Source organism: Eschscholzia californica, unplaced genomic scaffold (assembly GCF_041429995.1).
Source record: "Eschscholzia californica isolate CP2 unplaced genomic scaffold, dmEscCali1.0.p SCAF_1, whole genome shotgun sequence".
NCBI lineage: Eukaryota > Viridiplantae > Streptophyta > Magnoliopsida > Ranunculales > Papaveraceae > Eschscholzia > Eschscholzia californica.
In genome coordinates, this window is record NW_028238198.1 from 31137382 (window position 1) to 31149039 (window position 11658).

An 11658-nucleotide genomic window follows, 5' to 3' on the forward strand; every position below is an offset into this window, starting at 1 on the left:
TTAGTTCAACAAAATTGAGCCACACGCTTCATATTAGTCACACACTTCATATGGTTATGGTGTAATCGACGGTGGAAGAGAACGGCGGTTATGTTCATTAACAAAGAATTCTGTCTCAACAAAGAATTTCTTAAACACAAGTATTGAAACTCCGTTACGTTCATTAACAACGGCGGTTATTGTTGGGTTGTCCAAGATCTGAAATAACTGCTCTCCTATTTTAATCTCTTGGGAAGAATTAGTGTTTCTAGTTTCCTATTTATATACTAGGGTTTAAGGTTTTAATACATACTGTAGTTCTGAAAGAAGAAAGACTTGATTAGTATAAAGATGGAATCTTCTTCTTCTTCAATGTTAAATGGGTTAAAGAAACGCTTGACATGCGTAATTGAGAATTTGAGAAGATTTAGGGTTTCTAGTTTCCTATTTATATACTACTAGGGTTTAAGGTTATAATACACACGAGTAGTTCTAAAGAAGAAAGACTTGATTAATATAAAGATTGAATCTTCTTCTTCAATGTCAAATACATTACAAGCATCTTCATCCAAGTCCACTATTGAATTGGTTAATGGTTCTCATGCATTCGTTATGAAAGGGTACTGTCTTTTGATCGAAGAAGATGCCTTGTATGAATTACATAAGTAGTGATATATTCCAAGTTGGAGGCTACGAGTGGATGTTGAGAATTTACCCCGCCGGTGACAACACTGATGACAACTCGACGTATGTATCGGTATACCTAACCTTCGAAAGCTATGTCACACTGAAAGATCAAAGTGAGAAGGGAAACCATAAAGTTCGAAGGTTTTGTCATTCTTTCTTCTCAAAGTCAAGGTCGTGATATAAATCTTTCACTGAAAGGACAACCCTCGAGGACCATACCCAAAATCCTAAAATAATTCAAATAACTCCACTCGAAATGGGTCACATGAAGGAGTTGAAGGAGATGTCCTTCGACCAAGATGGCAATGCGAGCAATATGTCGGATAGGATAATTGATGTGGAAGATCATCAAGTCCGATTGATTTAGGGATCGTAGAGTTGTAGCTAGAGACCAACTACGATCGTCGAATTACGAAGTAATTTGCGGCTAACTTCGATCGGATCCTACAACGGGTTACACATAAGAGTGACAAATTGATCTAGGATATGACTAGTGGGAGTGAGATATAATCATGGGAGTGTCCCATAAACATATCTCATAGGCCTAAAAAGGAATTAGGCAAAGATAGTACAAAAAGGCCAAAAACAGGGTTTTTGGGCCTTAGCCGATTCGGGCACTTCTAGGGCTCGGATTGGGCTGATTTTTGGAGGGACGTTTCCTTATGTTATGAAAATTAAATCTGCCAATTTTGGCTGGGTTTGGACGTCATCTACTTAGGGAATTGAGAAAATACCAATAGTTGCTATTTTCGACTATTTCCCTTAATCTTATTCTAAAGGGTGTTTTAGGAAACCTAAAAGGAGGTGGATTCTTATTAGGGTTCTATATAAACACTCTTAGGGCAGAGAATAAGGTGTGGAATTTCTCTCTAAGCTTTCTTACTCTACCACATCAAGTAGAGAGGAGAAAGTGAGCTAATTCCCATTACTATCAATCTAGTCAAAGAAGAAGGTATTCTTCTATCCAACCACCATTGTGCTAGCTATACAACAAGGTGGAAGATCAAATTGATTGCTCGTGTCCCAAGTAGAGGAGCTACACTTGAAGCTCTTGGTCTTCTTCAATCAATTCAACTAGTTCGAGGGAAAAGCGATTAAGGTAATCTACTATCTCCATTAGATTAATTACTAGTTTTGCATGTGATCCTGGGAATACTAGTGTAGACATTAGATGTCTTATTTCCGCTATAAACACTAGTAGAAGGGTGTAAATCCCTACATCACAGTCTTAAAGAGTTGATGGAATCAGGTATTGGTACTGATATTGTTTTTGAAGTTGGGGAAGAAACATTTAAAGCTCATAAATTAATACTTGCGGCTCGCTCGCCAGTATTTAAAGCTCAATTTTTTGGACTAATTGGAAGCAGGAGATGTATAAGGTTTTAATAAAGGAGGTCGAACCCTCCATTTTCAAAGCCATGCTCTTATTTTTGTACTCGGACGAGCTTCCTCTTTCCACTCCAACAAAACTGGTGCAGAATCTTTTACCTGCAGATCGGTTTGGCTTGGGTAAATTGAAATTCTTATGTGAGTTAAGATTGTATGAAGAAGTTACTACAAACACAGTGGCATCAACACTAGTATTAGCAGAAAACCACTGTTGTTCTCATCTTAAATCTTTTTGTATCAAATTTTTAGGTGAATCGGAAAATTTTGGAGAAGCAAGGAAATTTGAAGGATATGAATATTTGAAAAGGACTTGCCCCTCATTAGTGTTGAGGCTCTTGGAGACATGTGTGTGTAATCAACCCTTGAGCAAGAAACAAAAAAAAGCGATAGTAGGCCTGCTACAGAGTCAATCTATGCAATAGTTTGATGTTTTGCGATCGACTTTCTTTTACCCTAAATTTAGTTTCTCTTCCTCCTAATTATTATTGTTTCTTTCTTGGAAGTCCTAATTATTATTGTTACCAACTATTACAAGCAGCAAACATATGATTAATCTAGAACCCCATTAATCAATGAGATGTTTTTTTGGTGCTCAAAAGAAAATAAATTGGTGTGCTTGTAGTATTTTCCCACTATAATTGGCGACCTCAACTTCAAAGTGAGAAAGGCATCTCCAACCGAACACTCTAATAGTAGAAAAATAATTATAAAACATTAGAACAAAATAAACAGTAGATCAATGGCAAACCTAATAGAGAGGAAAATTATAAGGTCCAAAATTCGGGTTAAAATATCAAATGAAGCCCAACCCGGAATAATAATGCAAAAAAAACCCAAAATTTGAAATTACAAAACATTTATGAAAATTTCTGAACAAAACACAATTTGCTCTCAACAATTTTGTATTTGCTCTCAACAATTTTGTAAATGTATGAACAAATTTGTTTTTGTTCACACATAATTAAGAACATAATTATATATGTTGTCACAGTTTCAAAAGTGTTCCCAACAGTTTCAAAATTGGGTTTTTTTACATTATTATTCCCGAGTGGGTTTTTTTCGTATTTGGGCCCAAATCTTGGGCTTTTCTTACATAGTTTCAACCTAAATAACTGTCAAGAACACCAATTAAAAATGGAAGATTGAAGGAGTTAGACTTTTCTCTATAACCAAACAGAAATGATAATATCTTCGAAAGAAAAGGGTATAAAGATGTTTCTCGGATACGAAAATGCTTCTCAGTCACACACTTCAGTTGGTTATGGCGTGATCGACATTAGTAAAGGATTTCTCGTTGTGCGCTTCAAGCATTTCACATCCATGCTTGACTATCATTCGTCCTGAAAACCATCTCACCGTATTCGACTAGCTAAGAGTGGTTGTTGATACATTCTTTCAGATGGAGCTACTTCTTTTTGGTACTAGCTTTCGAGTAAGTCATGTAACACGAACCTGCCATTAGACTTGATAACACACCTACTAAAGTACTACTTGTATATACACACAAAAAATGAATTTACTAAATGTGGATAGAATTTTACCTATCTTGTCGAAGGAAGTACTTGTATATACACACAAAAATGAATTTACTAAATGTGGATAGAATTTTACCTATCTTATCGAAGGAAGTACTAAACCCCGAAGGCGAACATGGAGACGGAGCAGAGCAGTGCATTGGATATCTGTAACTGACTCCGAATGAGTAAACACGGAAAAGGGTTACTACATCACGGAAAACAAGAAAGTCGAAGAAATCTCATACGACATATGCAACCTGTTTATTTCATTACTGATTTGTATACGCAATTTGGTCCATTCAACTCTTTCCTTATTAACTCCAAAATCTCCATTACCTATATGAACAACACTAAATAACTCTCAATTCATGGTAACTGATAATCAAATCAAGATTTTCATCCAAAAAACAAAGAATTCCTATAACAATTCGAATCGAGACTACCTCAAAGTTGTTCTGAAAATCGGGCAAATATTGTTCTATTGTTCTATATATTTTCTCAAGAAGGATTATAAGTGCATCAACTTCATCCCCCAGCAAATCCACCTAAAAGTTGGTATAACAATTAACGAACGTATTAGTATGGCATAGAAGTTAAGAGTATAAAAATGCAAATTGTAGCATTTCCGACAACCTCATTTTCCGCCTTTTGAAGGTCATAGCATCTCCTTAGAAAAGCACTTCTATAAAGTGTTTCCTTTTTCCTTAATGAAATAACACACTCAATATCCGCCTGTAGATGACATTTTATTTCTTCTAATCTGAATAAGAAGTATCAAAACAATCGATATTACCATTAGGCATGAGTTAGCAAGAGAAGAAAAGAAATTTGAAGTTCAAAATAGAAGTACCTCGAATTTTTCAAATCTATTTTTTGTTGTACCATCCTCTCAAAATCTACAATTTCTTGGGAGAATTCGCCGATAATTGTGAAGACATAACTCAACCAAGTTGCATCAATTGAAGTTGTCTGATTATTTATTTTTTCCGGGTCTCCAACTACTATCGCTGAACTTATTTCTTGTGGAACCTTGTCTAATTTGTTAACATCTAAACCAAAAGTTTCTCTTGGGACCAATATAGATTGGTCTAAAGTTTCGTGGTCTAGATTCTCACATTCGACGTTCATATTTCTCTCCGTTAGATCGTATCTTGTACTCACCTTCTCTCTCTTATGTGTCTCTCGTTCTTTGCTCAACTTAATGTTACTGCAAAGTTCTAAGATGTTCTCGCGATTTGGGTACGGTTTGTGTATTGAAAACTGTAGATTAATATCCTTGAGGGTCTCTCCAATTACAATTTGATATATATGGCCATCTACGAGAATATCGGCGTTGAAACATTCCATTTCCTCTTTCCACTCCTTAAGCACTTCCCTGAAGAACACTTCACACACATCCTCCCTCATCACACTGGCTAAACTTTGAAAAGAGTTGCTAGCATTAGCCAACCTGACTTGATGTTTGGCTTCCCTTTTTTCGCCTTCTAAGTTCAACAAATGATTGACGGATAATTCTCTCATCGTTTCAACGGAGACAATGTGATCCACATCTTCCCTTATGTGACTCTCAATCTTAAAACTTTCAATCGCACGGTTCCATTCCTTAACCACTTCTCTAAGGAAAACTTTACAAACATCGTCCTGTATTAAACCCTCGAAATTTTGGAAAAGTTCGTGAGAAGACGACAACTCTTTACTCTTTGTCTGGCATTGAGTTGTAGTGAAGTTGTCAAGGCCATCTTGAACTCCCTCAAAAACTACAGTTTGATATATATCTTCCCTAATGTGATTTTCAATAGTATAACTTTGTAATTCTTCATTCAATTCTTTGAACGTTTCTCGTAAGAAACCCGTACATACATCTTCCCTTATCTGACCTTCTATATTTTGAAGCAACTCGTTCGACAAACAAGAGTCTTTGAGAGGGCCCTCCTTATTCCTTTTGGCACTAAAGTAGTTGTATAGACCAAGTTGATATTCTTTCACCAAACCTTTGAAAAGAACGGCGTAAATTTCACCTAGTATCTCACTTTCCATATTTGAAAACTCTCTTTCTTGTCTCAGTTGTTGAATTTCCTCTCTTATGCTTACATTGACTATATCGTTTTCACAAAGGAAACTACTACTGTCGTATGCTTCATCTATAGCAGCATTTCCTTCGATAATACTATCCAGCCGTAAAATTATGTCTTGTATTCTTGCCTTTAAGGTGTCTGGTTCCGTATCTTTCTTTGACGATGAAGACCAATTTTCTCTTAATATTTCTCCTTTAAGCCAATTTGATTCTGCATTTTTTCTTCGTATAATAGTTTCATGATTTCTTATCATCTCAGCAACAAGACTTCCTTTCTCTGGCGAGTTATCTTTCGGTTGTTGCTCTTCGTGAGTGTCCGAATCTTTAATCTTCAAAGGAGTAACATTGGGTGGCTTCCCACATTTGATTAGAGCAGGAGGAGGACTAGAGGAAGCTTCATCTGATATAGGCTTCCCTCTCGATGGACTTGTTCGTCGAGAAAAAGGTCCAACGTCCTTTTGGGATGGAGGGGACATTGACTCGCGTCGTTTAGAAGTTTTCACTTGATCCATCAATTGGTCGAGTTCTTGTCGCAAACTTGTAATCTCTTTCATCAATTTAGACCAATTCTCTGTCAAAGCTAAAGAACTTTGCTTCTTCCCAATCCTCATTTTCTCTCCAAAATCATCTTGAATATCCCTCAAGAACCCTCTAAACACAACAGAATTCATTTCTTTCTCAATTGTCCATCTCCATTTCTCCTCCATCGGTCTAACCTCAGACAAAGAAATGGCATCATTCATCATTCTAAAAGCAAAATCTAATGTTTCTTTCAAAACATCAATATCAGATCTCATCTTATGAAACCCTTCATTTATTTCCGGCTTTAACAAACTACCCGAATTGTCAAAATCCTTAACATTTCGATAAAAATCAACTTCGTTCTCGCCGTCTTCTTTACATAATTCTTCATTCTTCCTCACCCCGGACGACAAATTGACTCGTTCGTCTTCAAGTTTTTGTTGAATATTCAAGAATTGTTGATTAACAGAGTTCTTCAATTCACAAAAATCACCATTAATATTATCATCACTACTAAGACCCAAATCTTGTCCTCCTCCTCCTCCACTCAAAGACCTCAATTCTCTTTCTTTCGATTCTAAAGCTTGTCTAAGTTTCAACTCGATTTCGAATCTCTCATTTAACTCTTTATCTTTTCTTGAAATAGCTAATTCGGTTTCTTCTAAACGTCTCTTAATCCGATCTCTTGTTTCTCTTAATTCTAATACCAAATTTTCTCGTTCGCCACTCTTTTCGACTAGAAGATAACTATCTGTATTTTCTTGAACAAATTTTAAACACCATTCTAATTGCATTACTGCTAATTCACAAAACCTAGATTTTTCGTTTAATCGTTCTATATTACCTTCTTTAGAACAAGCTTTCTGAAATGCTATTTCCATAGTGGAATTAACAATTCCCATCATTATTGAATCTGCTACCATTCCTGATACCCTTAATCTACAATCTAATCCATCTAATAATTCATCCATTTCTTCTACAAATTCAATCATCAAAAAATAGATCTAATCGAAAAATAATTGAAGGGTATTTCTTCAACTCAATCAACTAACCTGAATTTTGGATATCGTCCTAATAGAATCTCTCTTTGTCTATAGAAGAAAGTAATTTCTCTTCCTATAAACACAACTATTGAAATTCAGTTTATGTTCATTAACAACGGCGGTTATTGTCTTACTGGGTTATCCAAGATATGGCCCAAAATCCCAGCACAAAAGCCAGCCCTAAAAGGGAAGGTCCTATATATAGGCGCTTTATAATTTCATAAGGTCGGTTTAAGAAGAATATAAGAAGAAGAGGAGGAAAGACTTGATTAATATGAAGATGGGATCTTCTTCTTCTTCACTGTCGTCAAATGGGTTCCAAGACTCTTCATCCAAGTACACTATTGAATTGGTTAAAGGTTCTCATGAAATCGTTATGAAAGGGTGCTGTCTTTTAGAGAGGATGCCCTGTGAGGATTTCATAACAAGTTGGAGGCTATGATTGGATGTTGAGATTTTACCCAGCCGGCGAGAACCCTAAGTACAACTCGAAGTATGTATCGGTGTACCTAAGCTTGGAAAGCGAGGTTGATGACATTGAGGCTTTTGTTGAGTTCACACTGAATGATCAAAGTGACAAGGGAAACCATAAAGTTCTAAGTTTTTTTCATACTTTTGTCTCAAAGTCAAGGTTTGGATATAAAATCTTTCATTAAAAGGACAACTCTCGAGGACTCAGCTTTTCTAAAAGATGATTGTCTTGTTTTTAGTTGCACAATAGGGGTAGTCAGACGCCATACTCAAAAGCCTCAAACAGTACAAATAGTTCCACCCGATATGGGTCACAGTATGAAAGAATTGATGAAATCAGGTATTGGTACTGATGTTGTTTTTGAAGTTGGGAACCAAACATTTAAAGCTCATAAATTAATACTTGTTGCTCGCTCACCAGTATTTAGAACCCAATTTTTTGGATTAATTGGAAACAAAGACATGGATAAGGTTTTAATAAATGAGATTGAACCTTCCATTTTCAAGGTCATGCTCCTATTTCTATACTCAGACGAGCTTCCTCCTTCAACTACAACAGAAATGGTACAAAATCTTTTACCTGCTGCAATCGGTTTGGATTGGATAGATTGAAATTCTTATGTGAGTCAAGATTGTGTGAAGAAGTTACCACAAATACAGTGGCAGCAACACTAGTATTAGCAGAAAACTATTGTTGTTCTCATCTTAAATCTTTTTGTTTAAAATTTTTGGCTGAACCAGAAAATTTCCGAGAAGCGATGAAATCTAAAGGATATGAATATTTGAAAGGAAATTGCCCCTCATTGGTGTTGGAGCTTTTGGAGACTTGTGCGGAACCAACCCTAGCAGCGACCAAGAAATAAAGTTTTATAAACAAATTCTTTTGGGGTTTTTGCTCCCACAACTAAGGTTGGTGTGAAAAGTGATAGTAAGCCACTAAGCCAGCTAGAGAGTCAGCCTATGCAAAAGCGTGATGTTTTAAGTTTGATTTTATTTTACCTTAAATTTAGTTTCTCTTTCTCCTAATTAGTAGTATTGTTTTTTCTTTGTTAAAGTCCTAACTTTTATTGTCACCAACTTCTACAAGCAGCAAATGTATGATTAATCAAGAACCGCATTAATCAATGAGATGATCTTTTTGGTGTTCAAAAGAAAATAAATTGGTGTGCCTATAAAATTTCCCCACTATAATTGGTTACCGCTACTTCCACAGTCAGGGCAGCTCAGTTTATTAGGCACCCACGGGGCTAATGAACTAAACGAAGATTTCTTTTTCTCTCTCCTTTTTCATTGTGCATCTTCTCTTCTTTTCTGAAGCTGTTGGCAATTTAAAATTCGAGCCTGATTTATATATTTCGTCGGATCAGTTGGATTGGATCTACCTTCACGTTTAGGTTTTTATGGACTCTAACAGAATCACAATGTACCAAGTGGGATTTCAGGTCTCAAGATTCTTTTCCAAGCCTAATATAGAGGTAGGTGGGGACACCACTTTTAACATATGTCCAGTTGGGAAGGTTGGTCTAGCCCTAAAAGAAAACCCTTTTTCTCTGAAATTATTGGATTTCAACTCGGAGAGGGGACTTCGACAAGGATGTCCTTTTAGTCCTTATTTATTTATTATGTGCTCAGAAACTCTGACAAGGATGGTGGTGCAGGCTGAAACTAGTGGACTTTATAATGGTCTCAAAATTAATAGATATGCTCATTCTATTAGTCACTTGATGTTTGCAGATGATCTATTTTTTTTTCGGGAAAGCAGGAGAATCGAATGTGGTACAACTGAAAGGTATTCTTGACTCATATGCTAAATGCTCGGGACAACTTATAAATTATAAAAAGTCTTCTATACATTTTAGTTCTAATCTTAATATTGAGGGAAGAAATATGGTGTTGGGAATTCTAGGGGTAAAAGAGAAGAAAGAAGATGATGCTTATTTGGGTAACTATTTGTTGCAACCTAAACACAAGATAGCTTCTTATTAGTTTATTTCTCAAAAAATTGATAAGAAATTAATGGGGTGGAAGAGGAGTTTATTATCTCATGCAGGAAGAACTACACTCCTTAAAAGTGAGTTATCATCTATTCCTATTTACTTCTTATCGACGAATATACCACCGCAAGCAGTTATTGAAGCTATTGAAAGAAAACAAAAGAACTTTTGGTGGAGGCATGATACGGAAAAATCAAAGATGCATTATATTAATTGGAGGAAATTACAAGATAGTCAAGTTGAAGGAGGGTTAGGCATTCGCAACATGGGCTTCGTTGACAAATCAATGGTAGGTAAACTACTATGGAGATTCATTACAAATCCGGAGGCTTTATGGGTTCGACACTTCGACTACTAAAAGCGAAGTACTTGAAACATGATAATCTTTGGTCTCATGTTACTAAAAATACAAGTACCAGTACATGGAAGAGTATGATGACTATGAGACAAGTTATTGCAGATGGAATGTGTTATTCGGTCGGAAACGGTAAAACCATTAAAATATGGGACGACCCATGGATACCGAACATTAGAGGCTACAAACCAGGGTAAAAACACAATGAAATTGATGTCACCAACCTCTTCTTTGTATGTGATCTATCTAACAGTGAAGGGTCGTGGAACAAGCAGCTGATCACATCGGTCTTTGACTCACTATCGGCGACGGCTATATTGCAAATCCCGTTGTCCAAAATTTTCGTTGAAGACAAATTAATATGGGTGTTTACCGAGAAAGGAGAATTCACCGCCAAGTCGTTGTACAAATCTTTTTCAAAATCGCTGCCTTCAACCTCACATCAGATGGAGTTACCTAATGGCCTCACATGGAGAAGAGTATGGAATAGAGTAAAACTAGCCCCCGAGTACAAATGTTCGTATGGCGAATTCCACGAGATGCATTACCAACGAAGAACTTTAATCTGTAATAACCAACCTTTTTCATGGTGAAATCATTATATAGAATTATAAGCCTCGATATTACCATATGGTCTTTACTATATTAGTAACTGATTTGCGCTGATTGCAGAGCTATATGAGTAAAAACGTGAAATAAGTCCAAATGAAAAGTCTATTATCTACAATAACTTAAATTGGCAATAGAAAACCGGACTTGTAATTAGTGTACCAAAATCAATGAAGTACTGCTGCATCAAAACAGAAGAATATCCAATATGAAAAAGCGTTCAATCAAGAAATCGGAGATGGATGTCGAAGAAAATGAAAAACAAGCCAAGTACTACTTAAGCTCAAGACTAACCCTGAACTTATACTATAGAAAATCGCACTGCATGCTGTTCTAAACGTTCAAAATTAATGAACATAGAGAGGACAAAAGAAAACACAATTTCAGTTATTGATAATTAAACTATTGATTATCTCTTTACTATTAAAAGATTCAGGTCGTTAACTCCTATCTCAGACCTCCTCCACACTAATTTATTTCACCTTGTTTCCAATGAAGGCTGAGTACACCCAAAAAAAACAAGAACTCCGACACTTGTTAGGCTTGAGTACGTGCCTGTAACCCAGACGCTTCCGGCACAGTGAAACTACAATTCGTCGACGCTTGTTAGGCTCGAGTACGTGCCTGAAACCCAGACGCTTCCGGCACAGTGAAACTACAATTCGTCGACGCTTGTTAGGCTCGAGTACGTGCCTGTAACCCAGATGCTTCCGGCACAGTGAAACTATAATTCTATAATTCGTTTGTGGCGGTCTTACATGATTATTTGCAATTTTGCAGCTACACATGTGTAGACAAGTTTGTAGACACATGTGGTTTTTGTGACGGCACACAAGTTTGTAGACACAAGTGAGGGATGACCCGGACATAGAAAGAACGGTGTTTGTGATACTTGTTAGTTTTGCGACAGTCTAACTGGGTATTAGTGACAGTTCATTCATGAACCACAACATGATTCTACATATTTATAACGGATGGGTACACAGGCAGCAACAAGCATGCTCATTTGGACTGTAAT

General features: G+C 36.4%; 1 protein-coding gene and 2 pseudogenes across 7 annotated transcripts; 2 read left to right on the plus strand and 1 right to left on the minus strand.

Moving 5' to 3' along the window:
* Positions 1-622: 622 nt before the first annotated feature.
* LOC147566041 (BTB/POZ and MATH domain-containing protein 3 pseudogene) lies at positions 623-2477 on the plus strand (annotated as a pseudogene).
* A 590-nt stretch (positions 2478-3067) lies between these two features.
* LOC147566042 (WPP domain-associated protein-like) lies at positions 3068-7789 on the minus strand. Of its 7 annotated transcripts, none has more exons than XR_015230350.1 (6): positions 4423-7764; positions 4206-4332; positions 4016-4117; positions 3830-3908; positions 3667-3737; positions 3068-3507 (listed from the first exon to the last, which is right to left on the minus strand). XR_015230350.1 is itself a non-coding variant. In XM_086652525.1 (5 exons), the coding sequence occupies exons 1-4, from the start codon at positions 7158-7160 to the stop codon at positions 3834-3836; spliced, it is 3042 nt and encodes a 1013-aa protein (XP_086508651.1). In that variant the 5' UTR covers positions 7161-7764; the 3' UTR covers positions 3554-3743; positions 3830-3833. The 7 variants fall into 7 exon arrangements, 1 of the variants encoding a protein (XP_086508651.1); XR_015230354.1 differs by having other exon boundaries at positions 3667-3743; XR_015230351.1 differs by having other exon boundaries at positions 3169-3476; positions 3667-3743.
* LOC147566043 (BTB/POZ and MATH domain-containing protein 3 pseudogene) lies at positions 7492-8545 on the plus strand (annotated as a pseudogene).
* The last annotated feature ends 3113 nt before the right edge of the window (positions 8546-11658 follow it).